Raw genomic sequence first — 18,594 nt, forward strand, 5'->3', positions numbered from 1 at the left:
AAAATCTTCCAAATAGTTTTTGGGGAGAAGCAGTTGCCACTACAGTGTATATTCTCAACCGAAGTCCCACAAAAGTAGTTCAAAATCTGACTCCAAAGGAAGCCTGGAGTGGTCACAAGCCTTCAATGGCTCATCTTCGCATCTTTGGATGTTTGACATATGTGCATATTCCAGTTCAAAAGCGGAAGAAGTTGGATGCCAAATCCCAAATTTGTATCTTTGTGGGCTACTCTACTGTAACTAAAGGCTACAGATTCTATAATCCTGAGACAAAGCAATGGATAGTTAGCCGGGATGCAATTTTTGATGAAGGGGGAGTATGGCAGTGGAAAGATGATGTGCAGAAAAATCCATCAATAATCATAAACATGGAAGATAAAAGTGTTCCTCCTCCTCTCCCCACAAGCTCAAGTGGAAGTTCTAACTCCAGTTCCAGTCCTCCAAGCTCACCTAGTTCTTCAGGTAGCACAACCTCAGGTGAAGATTCACCTCCACCATCACCTCCAGCATCCGTTCCATGAAAGGTACGAAGTTTAGTTGATGTTTATCAAAGGAGTACCAATATAAATCCAGTTGCTAATTTTGCTTTGTTTAGTACAATTAAAGTTGAACCCTCTGTGTATGAAGAAGCAGTGAAAGAACCCATATGGGTTAATGCTATGAATGATGAAATGAATTCCATTCATAAGAATAATACTTGGGAATTAATTCCACTTCCCAAAGGTAAGCAGGTGATTGGTGTGAAATGGATTTACAAAGTCAAATATCATGCAGATGGTTCAGTAGAATGCCATAAGGCAAGACTAGTTCCCAAAGGGTTTGCACAAACTTCTGGAGTGGATTATGCAGAAACTTTTGCTCTAGTGGCTCGTCTTGATACAGTCAAGATTATATTGGCTATTGCAGCACAATACAACTGGCCAATATTTCAGATGGATGTGAAATCAGCATTCTTTAATGGTTACATAGATGAGGAAGTTTATGTAGAACAACCTATGGGTTATGAAGTTCCAGAAAAAGAACACTTAGTCTACAAGTTGAAGAAAGCCCTTTATGGGTTGAATTAAGCTCCTCGTGCCTGGTATTCTAGAATTGATAGTTATTTTATGAAGAAAGGATTCAACAGAAGCCACTCAAAGCCTACCTTGTATGTCCAACGTATTGGTAATGATATTCTTATAGTTTGCCTCTATGTTGATGATTTGATTTATACAGGTAATAGCAAAGCTCTCATGGAGAAGTTTCAAGCAGAAATGAAACAAGAATTTGAAATGGCAGATCTGGGACTTATGCACTCTTTTCTTGGTGTGGAAGTACAACAAACATCAAAAGGTATATTTATTTCTCAATCCAAGTATATAGCTGATTTATTGAAGAAGTTTAACATGGTGGCATGCAAAGCATTCACAACCCCTATAGCCCTTGGTGAAAAACTAACCAAGGAAGATGCTAGTCCCAAGGTTGATGCAACTCGGTATAGGAGTTTGGTTGGTAGCCTCATGTACCTCACAACCAGTAGGCCTGATATTATGTATGTGGTGAGACTCATCTCTCAGTTCATGCAGGATCCACATGAGTCACATTGGCGGGCTGCTAAAAGAATTTTGAGGTATGTGAGTGGTACACAAAATTTTTGCATTCAATATTCTCCCACTGACACGTTTGAACTAGTTGGTTACATAGATTCAGATTGGGCTGGTTCAGTGGATGATAGGAAATCTACATCTGGTTATGTTTTTTCATTTGGCTCTGGAGTTGTATCCTGGAGTAGTAAGAAACAGGCAACAGTGGCTCTTTCTTTAGCAGAAGCAGAATACATGGCAGCTTCATCGGCAAGTTCCCAAGCGGTATGGATAAGAAGGATATTGTCAGATCTATATTTTGTTCGTGAGTATCCAACCACCGTCTATTGTGATAACAATAGCACTATTGTCATGACCAAGAATCCAGTGTTTCATGCTAGAACGAAGCACATAGAGATCTGTCATCATTACATTCATGACTTGGTTCAAGATGGACAAGAGGAGTTGCAGTTTTGTCCTTCATCTGAATAAGTTGTTGATATTTTTACTAAAGCTCTTCCAACCACAAGTTTTATTGCCTTCATAAATCAGTTGGGACTCCACTCCATCGATCATTCAGGGGGAGATTGAAGGTAAGCTCAAATGATACAATGTATCGTGGAGATCACGAAGGCGGTTTGCTTTCTTGTTTTTAGTTTTATTTAATAAAACAATTTTTAAAACAGCAGTGCCCATATCCAAACTGCTACGTTTTAAATAAAACATCTTTCTTTGTTTTTATTAATCAGCAATTATTTATTGCTAAGATAGGATAGAATAAGTTCTATAATTTTAGTTATAAAGCAGATTTTTAGTTTTATTATTTTAAGTTTTTGTTTTTCCTATCTTTAGGAAAATGATTGTCTATAAGACAATTACTCTTTTTGTAATTTAGAGTTAGAAATTTTCCAATATATGAAGATTATCAGTTCTGAAAATATTTGTGTTCTTCTCTTTTAGTTCTGTTTTTTTCTGTGTGTTGTAATTTTTTAATCTTTCAGTTACATATACTAACGCATAAATATTATAACAGAAGAGGGAGGACATAGACAAAGATATGTAGACAAGCAAGGAATGTTGAAACAACCCATGTGTTGTTTGTTATTTAGGATGGACGAGGTGTCATTCGAGCTTCTAATGGATACTTCATGGACATGAGCACGTTCGTAATATCCCGAGTAAGATCGGGAGGACTACCTTCCTGCGCACACCCGCCTTCCTGCTCCAAACGGAAGAAATGTCATTCTCACCTCATTCTTCCCCAAAAATCTCTCAGGTCTGAACTCCTCCGGCTCTTCCCACACCTCAGGATCATTCGACACGCTATGTAGATTGAAAAGGACTGCTGACTTTGCAGGTATGGTGATGCCCATCACCTTACACTCCTTTTCCGTCTGGTAAATAACCCCAAGTGGCGCAATTGATTCTTTTCTCAACGTTTCCTTCACCACACTTTGCAAGTACGGCAGCTTCCTCAAATCCTCTAAGCCGAACAACCCACCATTTCCTTCCTGCGCTGCTTGGCTAATCTCATGATAAGCCCTCTCTTGGACTTGAGGATTGGTTATCAGGTAAGCCAGCGCCCATTCAATGGTCGTAGATGTGTTGTCTACTGCAAGAAGGCACAGCTCATACATACTGAAAGCTATTTCTTCATCGGATAACTTGGACTTGTCTTCACCTTCCTCCCCTTCGTCAATGGATAGTAAAGAGTTCAAGAAACTACTCGGAGCACTTCGCTTAAAGTATTTTCTATAACTGCGAGCAAATCGGATTAAAGGCACCAGGAGACGGAGAACATCAGCTCTCAGAGACTTCCATTTTCTTTCCGTTCTGATTGATGAAGGAACAAAGAAACGAGCAGGAGGAAATGAATCCAGAAACACATCTGCATCTTGAGTCAGATTAATATCTTCTTCAATGAATTCTTCCAGCTTGGACAAAAAATTCTCGTCTTGAAAGTCCAAGCCAAAGCATAAGTGGGCCATAAAACTCATCCCCATCATTTTGAAGGCATGAAAGGGCCTCACCACACCATTCTTCTCTTTCATCTCTTTTTCCAGTTTGTTGATGAGTTTATTCGCAGCTTCCTGGTGGGAAGAGCTCTGAAGTGCAACGTGGACGGGGCTGAGAACATTGTTGTGCAGAACCTTCCTGAGCTTAGTCCAGTGCTCGTTGTAGGGAGAACTAATCATAGTCCTGAAAGAGGCACTAGTAAATTGCCTAGAGTAGGGTGACGGTCGACCAGAAAACATTGGTGGCCTGGTTAACCAGGGCCTCCCAGATTGAAGCTTGGCCGGTGAGGACTATAAGTGGCGATGGGCCCATCCAAACTGTGATGACAGGACCATATGTTTTGGTCATGTCTGTCAAGCTGGAAAGAAGATTTCCACCCTTACTTAGCTGATGCAAGTTGCCTAATAATGGCAGCCTTAGTGCAGATGGAGGCCATTTCGTCTCTTTAGTTGATGACAACAGAAAAGCTAGAGCAACAAATGTGGAAATGAGTCAAGCTGCTACAAGGAAAATAAACGTCCCTTGTACAGTGGGATTATGAAGGACATGAAAAGCGGGAAGATAATTCACAACAACCAGCGTTTGCTCCATCACAAATGAATGGACTGCTTAGAGAGCTGCGATTGTCGTTGCAACTCACGCATAGATTGCACATATAAATACACTGAGATGTCCGATTTTGGGGTATGTTCGGAGTTGATTTTCTTTTCAAAACGTGAAAGTGTTCGTAAGCATTCTGGATTTCTATCCTGCTACGCATGTGTTTAGACTACGCTGTATTCCACATAATTCTAAGACCTTTACAATATTCAAGATTAACGGTCCACGGTTCTCAATATACACGATATAAATGTCTTTTCCGCCACAACTTTTGTTAGAGTGGAAAAATGGTGGGTAGCGTATCATGATATTTTTCTTGCATGACACATTATATAATAAGAAAGATTCTTTTATAGTCCACGATGTCAGGTGGTGAGGCATAGATACATTACCCCCAATGAAATTTGAACATGTGACCTCTCTTTCAAGAGAACAAGTTTTCCACCACTAGGCCAACTTTAGGTGTACAAATGAGAAAAATATCACTACTATAGCAGTAACAACAACAACAACAACAACAATCATAGTCATAGTCATAGACCAAATATCAGTTGTTCACTACTATAGTTAAAAACAAACAGTCTTTAAACCACACTAAAATGCTTCAAACCTTTACATACAAACCATGTACAGGGTTTTAGCAACAAATCATTGAGATCATAAACTTGAAAGTCAAATATCACAACTCAAATAATGAACTCAAGTAGAGAAACTGGAGAGATGAAAGTAGCAGGTGCAATGTGTAAAACTCCCAACTAGATCACTAACTCCTCTCTTGAAATCTCCAGGCTAAACATGTTGAAATGAGAGGGTACATAACCATTGGAGCATACAGAACCAAAGTAACATCTGAATGTCCCCCTCTAATGACCAAAGAAAACTCCATCATTGAATCCTTTGTCATTGTCAATATTTTCCCAGTAGGGACTAGAACCAAGAACCAATATTTGATCAAACCAATGAAGAACGGGAGCATCACACCACTATCATGAATGCCCTTCATTTGCATCCTACAATTTGTTTCCAAACTTTTTGATTTTCTCTTTAATTTCATCCATTTTTAGTAAGGTCATAGCTCAAGCTAGGTGTAGTCTACAAAATGCGAATGTTGAGGGATAAGATCACACAAACCATGTGAATTCAATATGCAAGGGAACAAAGGAATGGGAGAAAACAACCAAACAATGAAACCTCCAGATGAAGTTGATGATGACTTGTCTTAGGGTTTGAGTGATGATATTATGGAGAGAGGATAGATCAAGAAGTGTAGTTCTCCAAGACCATGCATGAATGAAGAAGGCTAGGAGAGTGGAGAAGAGGAAACACCACAACTGGTGAGTAGGAGCACATAGCTAAAAAACATGTTTGATAGAGTCCTTTTTGGTGCAAAATGGACACACTAGAGGTGGGAAGATGAAAGAGAACCTATCACCAACAAGTAACTTGATATGGAGCTTTTTCTAGGTTGTTAATTGAGTCTAACAATTAGCCATTGATTTCCAAATTTGAAAGCTTAACTTATTCCAATATGATTTACTAAGTTTGCATTTCTATTTATCATTGAGTCCTGGGAGGAAAACAATAGTTAGAAGTTGTTGTTTTTTCGTTTTTAAGAGGAAAGTTTTGTATATTTTGTGTTGGGTCATTTACAATCCTTCAGGAAGTTATCATGGTAAAGGGCAAATAACAAATAGACCAGCTCGAGAGTCACCATCTATTGAATATTCAAAAGAGGATATTTGTCTAAAGATGACAAATTGAATAGGCCTTTTAACTTTTGCCTGAAGAACCAATAGAAATTGGTAGGGTGCCACAAATCCCAAAAGACTTGAATTCCTTTCTTACAAAGTTATTTTCCATTCAAATTTTTAATATAGCTAAGAGTTTTGTCTTCCCACTGAATTAGATGGTTCCAGCAAATGGAAGAAGTAGCAAAGCTAAGACCATGACTCATAGGTTGGTCAAAACAAGTAATTTTACTAGAGGCAATTTGTCAAGCAGACCAAATAGAGTTAAAAGGCACAAACCCAATGAGTTCTAAAAATAGGTGAACTTTTAGATCAATGTCAAATCCACAATTGTGATATTAAATAAAATTAATAATTTCACCTTGGTATGCAAAGCATACATTAAAGAGGCATTCAAGGTCAATTAGAAAAATTGGTCTATTTTTTGCATATACTTTTAGAACACATAACTTTGATTGGTAGACCATTTAGAAAATCACATTGTTTGCACAACATAGGTCTTAATAGATAAGTGAAAGCTTAGAATCAACTATACATCCCAAATATGATTGAAATAAAATGTTTGAATTAGGAAGATAATTCAACTCCAAAACTAATAGGCCCATCTTATGTTAGTAATAGGGGGAGAGAGGGATAGGGATATAATGAGGAAGATATATAGGGGGGAATAGATAGAGGGGGTAAATAGATAGAAATAGGGGATTGAAATAGAGAGGAAGATAGAGATAGAGATGGAGAAGGAGAAGGAGATGGATATGGAGAGGAGAGATATATAAAGAGAGAGAGGAGAGAGGGATAGATTCAGATGAAAGAGATAAATATATATACACAGAGGTAGAGGAGATAGAAAAGATAAAGATAGAGATAGTAAGTGATATATAGAGAGAGGTGGAGAGAACAAGAGATGTAGGGGTAGAGAGATGGTGATAAAACATTTTCTATATAGACAAAGGGAGAGATGAAAGAATTATATGGAGAGATAGAGATAGGGGGGGAGAATAAGATATAGGGAGAGAGGAAGAAGGAGATATTAAATAGATAGATAAAGAAAGGTAGAGGGAGATAAATAAAGAGAAAGATAGAGAGATATAGAGGAATATATAGATATAGGAGAGGGAGAGATAGATAGAGATATAAAAAGTGAGATAGATTGTTTGACATTTAAAGAGATGGGGAGAGCATCATAAAAATAGATAGTGGAGATTGAAAAATAGAGTTAGAGAGAGGGGGAGATAGAGACAGGGAGAGACAAATAGCGAGAGATAGAGCAAGAGAGATAAAAAGTGGGGGAGATTGAGATACATGGAAAGAGAAATAGAGATAGAGATAAATGGGAAGAGAATGGAAGAGAGAGGTAGAGTAATAGGTAGAGAGGGAGTGATATAGATAGAGGGAGATCGAGAGATATAGAGAGGGATAGGAAGAGAGATAGAAAGTGATAGGACGATAGATGTAAAGTGATATGGATAGAAAGAGATAGAGGAGTGTGAGAGAGATAGAGAGAAAGGTAAGGAGGTAGAGTTCTAGTGTAGGAGAGATAAGGTGGAACATATTACATATTAACAAAAGATCCACAATATATTTTTCTTTAATTTCAACTCTCTCACAATTGCCACATGACCAATTATAAAAACTTATTAATTTAGTTCAATTCTTTACACTGCTTCAGGAAATTAGTTTGTAACTCACATATTTTATTTTTTGAATTTGAATATTTTTTAATATGTTAACTTAGTGATCTATATTAGAGCTTAACTATTACAATGAAGATTTAAATTTTTTTTCTATTTTTGCATTCCTAGGTTCCTGCATTTCCTATATTTCCTCCATATCACTCTTTATTATTATTTTTGTGAACATAAATCTATCACTAAAAGATTTAATGTGTAGAAGATTTTTTTTTATTTAGATTTTGATTTTGAATTCTTCAACTGTTTGTGAAAGAGAATGTCTTATAGGCAAGCATTCATAGTTACTTGTATATTCTAAGAAACCAATTTACATTAATACCATAACCATTTTATATCCAATCGAAGTTAAATTTGACTTACTCTATTTGTAGTTTACAATTGTCTGCTTATTATATTTTGATGGCTTGAGATAGGTGTCAATTTTTAATCTAAAACCATCTTATCGCTTTAAATTTTTTTGTATAATAAACAAATGTCCAAAACTACCTACTACTTTTTGTTGATAGACCTACTCTGTGGTGGAAGAATAGATAACATTGTTCTCATCCAAAGGCATTTTTCAATATAGATGTATTTAAAATAAATCTTTATTCATACTCTATAGTTTGGATTTGGACTAATCAAATTCTAGTGAAAATCCATTAGATATTAAATCATAAATGGAAATAAACCTACTTTCCAGCCTCATCTTTTGCAATCATTTTCTTCTTATATACACTGAACACCTTTAATGAAATGACCTTAAGTATTTACCTTAGTTATTGACATTCACATTTTCCAATGCATCTTTCACAATAAAATAAGATTGATCTTTGAACATTAAAAATTAATTTTCTCCATATCGTCAAGCAATTTTGAAGCCTCTAAAAATATAAATATATATGTGTATATGGTGAAAATGGGAAGATTAAACTATTGTAAAACCAACAAAGAGGAAAAATACTAAAATTTTTAAAAAAATTTGAAAAAAATTAAAGCCCTAGAGAAAAGAGTCTATGTCAAGATGATATAATTATTTTCTAATTTGGATAAATAATTTTAAAAAAAGGTGATGCAGAATGGAAAGAGTTATATTTCAGTACACGCGACTTTTCAAATTTATTGAAAAATATATATAGATAAAAAATAGTTAAAAATATATTTTTGCACTAAAGTTTCAAGTTAACAATATGCACAAAAAAATTGAAGAAAAAAGTGTAAAATTTACTATATAAAGTGTGATGCTTTGTGTAACTTCAATTTCAGCATTTTTTAAGCAACTAAATTATAGTGTTTACTTTATAAGAAAGTATATTCAAATAATTTTTTAATTTTTTTTTTAAATTACAAAGATAAAGTATATCGGAATGAATTTGACTGTTGGTCGGACCTTGAAGTGTAATCCCGATAGTTATCGGGTACTCCAATCATTCACTTCCACTTGCCATTCTCATCAGCATGACTTACCTCGATGTAATGCATTGTCCCTTCATCGACATAACAATCACTGTCAGGCAGATTTCTAGCACTTACTCTGCCTTCACAACATATCTCGATGACCAAGTGATGCCTTTGGTCTCTTTCATCGACATGAGTTACTCTGATGAGAACCTCACCTTTGATTTCACGTATCACCATAAGCTATCCCAAAGCACAATCTCCATGTTGATAGACCTTATTGACATAGGTTACCCCGAACTGAAAGCCTTCAAGCCAAACAACCACTCATCGGGATAGCTAACCCTGTCAAATTAACTTCTGGACACTAACCCATCATTACAAACTTATTCTAATCACTCAACCTAAACATGTATCGTCATAGTTATTTCAAAATGATAACTCCAGAGTGCTTCAACTTATCAACATATCTTATTCCGATGATCTTACCTAGGGATCTTCTCTACATTTTCCTCTATCGGAATAGTTTACACTATTGACATAATGGGAATTTGTCATTCTGCCTTCAATAGTTACTCCGATACACATCCTTGGTCTCCTGGTTGGCATAGCTATTCCGATCCGACAAAATACAAGAGATTCCTCATGACCCAACATCAACCTGACTTATGTCGATAGCAATTTCCTCCACACGACTCGGTATCGACAGAGCTCTCCTAATATGAATTTAGGCAGAATAGTGAAGAGCAACTTCTAGATCGGCCGAGTTATCCCGATATGATCACTTCTGATGTTTATTTATCAGACCATAGTGTGATCGGTATAACATAGTGAGGTCTTGCCAATATACATGATCTATTGTTTTCACAACCCCAGCTTGCTTCAGGACATCCAAAAAGAACTTCATTGACTTGATAGGCATTGTGGGAGTCTGCAAGAACACTATCATCTTCATCAACCTGATCACTATGATCTCTTCTACTACATCTGTAGCCTGGAAGTTGGTCTATCTGGTTGACATCAATGGCATCAATAACACTCTTCTACAACTTCATCGACCCTGCACACACACATGTTGACATCAATGACAACTTCAATGCTAACAATCTCCCCCTTTGGCATTAATGTCAACACTACATATTCTCTCCCACTTTGACAACAATGGCAAAGGGGCCTTGATAGCCAATAGAATTTCATTTGAATTGACATGTGACCGCCAACCATGGATATCTACATGCTCCCCCTCAGACCATATGTTCTTTTGAAAAATAACTTCTCTCCATTTGATTCATTTGATGTGCCTGAGCATAACCATTTTGACTGTGTGCACCTCTTCTAGTTGCATGCTAGATGAACCATTATTACAACATAAGTAGTAGCGCCAATACTAGTTACAAAATAACTTATCTCTCCCTGAGACCTGCAACTCCCATGCTGAAACATTCTGCAGCTTCATCTTATCTAATATCTTTCATCTTCATTCTTGCCGACATGTCATGCTCCTTCACAAAGATCTATACGCCAACAATGTTTGATCTTTAACTATCACCAAGGGGTAAGCATATTCACTACAAGCTACCACAAATTAAATCCATTCTTCAATAGATTAAGACATGTGCCAACAATATCCCCTTGTGGTCTTCTATCAGTATATGCATTTTGTCTCCCCATGAGAACCAAAAACATATACTCGATCTTTCTTCATGCTAGCCTCTCCTTTGAACTACACATTTCACACCTGTTATGCATGTACTCCCAATGCTACTTCTTTGTCCTACATACAATCCTCTTGCAGTCTTTGTCCTTGCATATTCAGTTCTAACATTATGATCAACTATCTTTATAGTGTGGACTGTCTTCAAAATATCTTCACTACTTGCAGCTATATTCAATCTTATATATGCAAGTGTGCAATACAATCTAGAGCCATTTTGCAGCATACTTTAAATATATGCCAACAATGATAGACCTTAATCTCTTCCAAGGCATAAACTTCTACAACACAACCAACTAGAGCAAGTTTACAAACATTTTAAACTATCTCACCTTCTTCTTCATTATCATGGTCTTCCTTATACCTGCAACATTCTGTCCTTACACTAATCCTTTTCATAATTTTGGGGGTAGATGATGTGATCAATATGTTGCTCCCCTTAAGGTCCTAGATCTCCTTAAGCTTTAGGGGATACTGCTTGTGCATGGAATGCACAATGTCTGCTCATGAACATGTTCTTGCCATTCTCATTTCCTTGGTTGCCCTTTCTCCTCTAGGTTTGCTTGATCTCCCCCTGTCTTTCATTTGCAACATTTGGAGTAGCATCAAACTTCTTGTGATGAATATTCCTTGCTTTGCAGTACCTTGCAGTGTGGCCAAAGTTGTTGCAGTTGTAGCACACTATGTTCTTGCCAAATATAGGAGTAGAGGGATATCTATCAAATTGATTTGTTCTACTTCTCCAAATCATGTCATTGTGACCAACTATAGATGGAACAAAAGAACTTATTGACTTCTTGGAGCATTTCTAATTTTGTTCCATGCAAAATTTTGTCCCTGATATGTTCTGCCAACTCTTCCATGCTTACCATAATTGATATGCCTTGCAATTTTGTTGGAAGAGAGAGTGTAGGGGCTGCCATATGACTGAAATTTTTTCATTTTAAATTCAAGACTCATATGACCAACATTGTTACAGTTACAACATAAAACATTGCTATCACTTGGGACAACAAAAAAATTCTTGCTCCCATACCTTGGAGCATCTCTATACGTAAATCTATAGTTTGAAATTATATGTCCATATGCAAAACAAATTTGACAAACTACATCTTTATCTCTAGAGAAATCAGCTTGACCTTTCCTAGACCATTTTCTACAATCACTTTCTCTATGGCCATAATCATTGCATGAGTAGAAATAACTGGGAAAAGGAGACTTGTGACTTACAAATTTATTTTGCTAGTTGGGTGGAGATCTTGCAAACTTGTTTGCATCATTCCTTCTTCCTTTGTTCCTAATCCTGGGATGCTCATTTGTAGCAAACATATGTCTTGATTTTCTCCTATTCACAGTCTTGTGTGCAACAATATTGTTTGATCTTCTTATAGCAGGAGGTCTTCTAGACTTCCTTGTGTTCTCATTTTTGTTGTAGCCATCTTCATTCAACTTTCTTTTACCTTTCGGATCTACATGAATGTTTCTTACAATAGCAGCCTGTGTCCTCAACTTGTCAGCAGTAGTATTTAGGTCCACCTTCTTTATTGGAGCGGTCTTGACTATGAAGGTCTATCCATTACCATTCTCACTTGAGGAAACAAAGTGTATCTCCTTCTTAGATGAGTCCTTGGTAGTAGAACATTGACCAGTGTCAAATCCAATAGATCATGTATCCTTTCAGTGCTTTTGTTTAATTACCATTTTATCCAAAGCCTCAGTGTTGCCCTCATATTTGATTCTTGTCTTAAGTTCATCCTGGCATTTCTCAAGCTGTATTGTAGCTTTCCTATTTCATCCTTTTTATTTTGACACTCCTTTCTTTTTGTCTCAACTTCAGATTCTAATTCCTTACACCTACACTTCTTGGTATCAAAATCTGATTTTGATTCTTCATTTATCCTCTTAGCATCATCCAATTGTGCCTTCAGATTTGCAGTAGTTTTCTCTAACTCCTTTCGACACTTATTCAGTCGGTCTTGTTCTTCAATAGCAACATCTTTATACATTTTGTATTATGTCCTCACCTTTCTAAGTTCTTCTAATTCATCTGTCATAGCAGTAGCAACAATACACTGATTTGATTCTTCAAGGCTTTTCCTCAACAAATCATGTTCCTTTATGGCCAACTTCTTATAATTTTTATATTCTTTTCTAACATTCTTCAACTCATCAAGGGCACTTATTAACTCACCTTCAAGATCAACTTAAGCTTCAGTTTCTTCTTCCTCTTCATCGCTACCAAAAGGATCTTGTCTGGAAGATTGTGATGAACTATCACAACAAGGTGTTCTTTTCTCATCTTGTGTCTCTTGTGCCATGAGGGTGAACCCAAAATAGTGGGTTACACTTTTTTGCCAACTTTGACAATGCAATATTCATTTTCAAAAAAAAAACTTCAAATTTGGACACCTATTACTTCTGAACCATAAGGAATTTGCAGATGATGTGAACTAGTGATTTGTGTCATTTTGTGTTTAGATTCTAAAAATATTTTTTTGATAATTTTTGGAATCAATTTGCTCCCATTTTTCTGTCTCCCTCGAAAACTATCTTTTTTTCAAAAAATAACATTATTAAAGAGTGATACTCACTTGATCAAGCATAACTTTTTTTTCTATAAGAGATATGAACGTGATTCTTTTGAATTTAGTTTTCTAACATCCATATCTAGTTTTTGCAATTGGTTTTGTAACATTATCTTCAATATTTCATATTTTATTAAGTTTTTAAGTCGAGTTAACTACAAAACTTTGACATATGTCTATTTGATATTACATAACTTGTTGTATATGTGACGAAAATCAATTTATTTATTTTTTTGTTGGAAAGAGGACTTCAATGCCTAGTGTGTAAATATTTTTCAAAATTTTTTAGGTGACGTTTACTATTTTTCCATAAGCATTGAACTCAGAGGTTGACGTTCGATGCGAAACCTATGTTTAGTTAATCTAAAAAAAAAAATCTTAATAAACTCAATACATAGTAAAATAATAATCATTAGAAAGCTCTCTTTGAGTACTACTTGTATCCATTTGGATTTGTCAAAATTCATCCATTTGAGCACCCAAATTGAGCTTCGAAGGCCATTTTTTTGTAGAAACCAAGAGGGTTTTTGGGAGAGGCCCTTAGGAAGCACTTTCGATAGAACATATGTTCTATCAAAAGGGGTTCGATCGAACCCATTGGGGTTCAAACGAACCCCCTTTCTATCGAGCCCCTTTAATGCAAATTTTGTATTTTATGCTTTTTTGGTTTCGATCAAAAGTGGGTTTCGATAGAATGTGTTTTTTGCATTTGATCGAAAGGGGGTTTCGATAGAACATGTCTAAAATTGAGTTTTGGACAAAAGAGTTCATCCATGAGTAAATGAGATTCATTCTCATCTTTATTGAAGCCACTGACAGATCTACTTTTACCATATTCACATTCATCTTCTACATAAATCTTCTCACTTCCACAATATGATTTAGTAGTGCAAGGTTCATCTCCATAGAGTTTCTTCAGTTTGTCCCATATGCTCTTTGTAGACTTGCATCTATCCACCTTTGAGGACACTGTATTAGGTAGTCCACTGATGATAGCCTCCATTGCTTCAAAATTGCATTCATATCTTCTTTTTGCATTAGGATCAGTAGGACGACTAGTAGGAGCATAATATCCATTCTTGACTGACATCTAGACATCATAACCTAAGGCAGAAAAATAGACTTCCATTTTACAATACCAAATGGAATATTTTGAACCATCAAACATAGGAGCAGGGATTGACTCAAACTTGATCATTGTGCTCATACACCACAATCTACCCAAGCTAGATAAAGCTTTTCAAATAGGGAATCTAGGCTCTGATACTAATTGAAGGAACACAATGGACCACTGAGAGGGGGGTGAATCAATGGTGTTCAATAAAAAATTTGACTCCTAAAAGATCTAAGCTTTAATAACAATAATCATAAAGAAATGAGCAAAGGTATCAAACACATGAGCACACACATAAGGGGCAACCCATAACACAAGTGCATATGAGGAAAACCCACGGTGGAGAAAAATCTCAGTGAGCTGCTGGAGTCTACTACTCCAATCCAGCCTCACAATGAAATCACTAGTTACAACTTTTATGCACACAAACCCAAAGGAGCACCAACCCCTGATGTTTATGGGCACCAACCCCTAGCTTTAGGGCACCAACCCAAGGAGCACCAACCACTACAGTTTATGAGCTTCTACTCAAAGGAGCACCTACCCCTGCTCTAAGAACCCACTCAGAGATTAAAATGAATGTAAATACAAATACAAATCATGGACATTGTTACAAATGAGTTTTGTAATCCTCTATGATTCATAATCAAACAAATTCACCACTTCAATAGTTAATGAGTTTTTTTACAAATGAGTTAATTAGATCAACTTCAATATTTTTCCTTTTACCACTCTTCTCAAATTTAATTTTTATTTAAAATTTAACTTTTCTTTCTTAACATTCTTTTATTTAAAACTAATTTGTTAAATATATTAATTTTTATTTTTTATTGTATTGTATTCTTATCTTTAGATAAGTCTCTTTTCAATGGCATTAGTAACACTCTAGATGATTAATTCAACAGTCTTTTAAGTTTTTACATAAATGGTTCGCTTTAAATTTGTTTTTTTAAGATGACATTAAAATTCTAGAAACGTTTTCATTAATTTTTTTATACAATATATTTACATAGGTTCAAATTTCTCTCCAAGATATCTTGAGGAATGTTGTCCAATATATACATGTTAATTTAGAAGATGTATATTTATTTCCACTCATAAATTTGCATACAATAACTTATAATATCTTATTCCTTCCTACTATAATATCTCTAGGTAGACTATTCTTGGAGAGATTGATATTGTATAGTCTATAATGTGCGAAATGGAATGGTGGAATGGGACTCCTTATACTAAAAAGGTCCAAGTATAGTTCATGAAAGTAAATTATAGTTATCCAATCTAGTTAAATGGTGATATTCAACTCAAGTCAAGTGAAAAAATTCAATTATTATGAAGAAAAAAGATGAGAAAAAATATTTCCTTAAATATTGGTTGAAGATTGGTTAATTCTTGTAATAGTAGGAATACTTTCAATTGAAACGAGAATGCTACCATTTATATAATCATCATAAAGAAAAGTAACACTCTAAAGACTTCAAAATTAAAATTAGAAATGTTACCATGCAAATTCACTGAGGAGGATAGCTTACCTTACTCAAAAGGTATATTACTACGCAAACAACTAAAGCATAGTTATAAATCTAGCAAAGATGAAATTTTACCCAACTTAAGGAATATTTCACTCAAGGAGAGAACCTTGTCTAAAAGAGTCTAATTTTTTTTTTAATGGTAAAAATTAGTTATAAATCTAACAAAGATGAAATTTTATCTGACTGAAGTAATATTTCACTCAAGTAGGGAACCTTGTCTATAAGAGAGTGATTGTTTTTTCTTATGCTAAACCATTTACTAAACACCATTCACCATAATTATCACATTTTTTTGAGACTTAGATTATTCAACAATAAATTTACACTCAATAGAATGATATACTAAATATATTTCAAATTCCAAATTACAGGACTACAGAGGTACATTGAAAGTCAAATACTTGAAAATCAAACAAATGATGGAGGACATATACAAAGAGATGCACACAAGCAGGGAAAGTTCAAACAACCTATGTTGTTTGTTATTTAGGATAACTTGTTTATGATGGACGAGGTGTAATTCGAGCTTCCAATGGATACTTCATGGACACGAGCAGACTTGAAACATCCCGACTAAGATCAGGCAGACTACCTTCCTTGACACATCCCCACTCGAATGATTTAAGTAAATTGGCAAGAGTGATGGGAACATACACGCTGGCCAAGTCCATTCCTGCGCACACACGCCTTCCTGCTCCAAACGGAAGATATGCCATCCTGACCTTTTCCGACTCATTCTTGTCGAGAAATCTGTCAGGCCTGAACTCATCGGGCTCTTTCCAAAGCTCAGGATCGTTGGACACGCTGTTTAGATTAAAGAGAACTACTGACTTTGCAGGTATGGTGATGTCCATCACCTTACATTCGTTTTCTGTCTGGTGAAACATCATGAGTGGGGCAATCGATTCTTTTCTCCTCGTTTCCTTCACCACACTTTGTAAGTATGGAACCTTCCTCAAATCCTCAAAACTTAACAACCCACCTTTTCCTTCCTGCGCTTCTTGGCTTATTTCTTGAAAAGCCCTCTCTTGGATGTGAGGGTTGGTTATCAGGTAAACCAGAGCCCATTCTATGGTCGTGGATGTGCTGTCTACTACGAGAACGAACAGCTCATGCAAATTGAAAGCTATCTCTTCATTGGATAACTTTGATTTGTGTTCGGCCTCCTCCCCTTCTCCAATGGACAGTAAACAATACAAGAAACTGCTGGGAGCAGACCGCTTAAAGCATTCTCTATAAATGCGAGCAAACCGGATAAAAGGCAACAGTAGATGCAGAATATCATCTCGCAGAGACTTCCATTTCCTTTCAGTTCTGATTGATGAAGGAACAAAGAAGCGACTAAGAGGAAATAAATCCAGAAATGTATCTTCTCTTTTAGTCAGGCTAATATCTTCAGCTATGAATTCTTCCAGCTTGGACAAGAAGTTATCGTCTTGAAAGTCCAAGCCAAAGCATAAGGGGGCAATAAAACTCATTGCCATCATTTTCAAGGCATGAAGGGGCCTCACCACGCCATTGTTCTCTTTCATTTCCTTTTCTAAGTTGTTGATGAGTTTATTCACACTTGCCTGGTGAGAAGAGCTCTGAAGTTCAACATGGGCTGGGCTGAGAACATTGTTGTGCAGAAGCTTTCTGAGCTTAATCCAATGCTCGTTGTAGGGAGAACTAAATATAGTCCTGTAAGAGGCAGTAATGAATTGCCTAGAGTAGAATAAGCGCCGACCAGAAAAATTGACGGCCTGATTAACCAGGGCCTCCCAGATTGGAGCTTGGCCGGTGAGGACTATAACTGGCAATGAACCCATCCAAACTGTCATGACCGGACCATATGTTTTGTCCATGTCTGTCAAGGTGGAAAGAAGATTTTGCACCCTTGTTCAGATGATGCAAATCGCCCAGTAATGGCAGCCTTGGTGGAGATGGAGGACATTTCTTCTCCTTAGTTGATGACAACAGAAAGGCTAGGGAAACAAATGTGGAAATGAGTGAAGCTGCGAAAAGGAAATTAAGAGCCCCTTGTAGTGTGGGGGTATGAAGGAAATGGAATGCCGGAAGATCATTCACAAAAGGCAGCGTTTATCCATCACAAATGAATGGACTACATAGAGAGCTACGATTGTCTTGCAATTCTTACCAGGATGGCACATATAAATACGCTCAGATGTCCCAATGCTGCGCCAAGTTAGGTGTTGAATAGTATTATACTTTTTATTAAATAAAACTGTCGTGTGTTTCGACATTTGTTTTTTGTGTAGCTTTGGTTATCGGGTCTTTGATCTTTTGGTGAAGTTGAATGGTTCTTTGTAAGTTCAATAGGGACTAAGTCTTGCTGATCATGACAGATGATGTTGAGATTGTGATCTTTGTGCTCTTGTATTGATAACTAGTATGTCTTTATGAGTGAAAAATCCTACATGAAAAAAAAAAAAATACATTTGTTACTCAACTATCAACTTCTTAAAGATATATTATAAAAGGATCCTGTCTATTAAGAATAGGCTATATTTTATTGTACTTTGTAACATCACTTCTTATTACCACCAATGCTTTTATTGTATAGATATCTCCAGGACAAAATTTTCATGTAGATATAAAAGGTCCATGACTATTAAGGATAGAATAATCATGTCAAAATGGATTCACACAATTTGG

The 18,594-nt window shown here is 36.1% G+C and overlaps 2 protein-coding genes across 2 annotated transcripts; both read right to left on the minus strand.

The window, feature by feature from the left end:
• Positions 1–2,755: 2,755 nt before the first annotated feature.
• LOC131060498 (trifunctional (S)-stylopine synthase/(S)-nandinine synthase/(S)-canadine synthase-like) lies at positions 2,756–3,757 on the minus strand. The gene has a single exon (XM_059208893.1). The coding sequence runs from the start codon at positions 3,755–3,757 to the stop codon at positions 2,756–2,758; it is 1,002 nt and encodes a 333-aa protein (XP_059064876.1).
• A 12,682-nt stretch (positions 3,758–16,439) lies between these two features.
• Positions 16,440–17,783, minus strand: LOC131060497 ((S)-canadine synthase CYP719A21-like). The gene has a single exon (XM_059208894.1). It carries the CDS (start codon positions 17,781–17,783, stop codon positions 16,440–16,442), a length of 1,344 nt encoding a protein of 447 aa, XP_059064877.1.
• Between the last annotated feature and the right edge of the window lie 811 nt (positions 17,784–18,594).

The sequence above is a fragment of the Cryptomeria japonica genome, chromosome 7 (assembly GCF_030272615.1).
Source record: "Cryptomeria japonica chromosome 7, Sugi_1.0, whole genome shotgun sequence".
Classification (NCBI taxonomy): domain Eukaryota; kingdom Viridiplantae; phylum Streptophyta; class Pinopsida; order Cupressales; family Cupressaceae; genus Cryptomeria; species Cryptomeria japonica.

What these genes read in the sequence shown, in the direction of transcription:
- LOC131060497 (XM_059208894.1), bottom strand. Translation starts at nt 17,783, where the DNA reads ATGGACAAAACATATGGTCCGGTCATGACAGTTTGGATGGGTTCATTG.
- LOC131060498 (XM_059208893.1), bottom strand. Translation starts at nt 3,757, where the DNA reads ATGATTAGTTCTCCCTACAACGAGCACTGGACTAAGCTCAGGAAGGTT.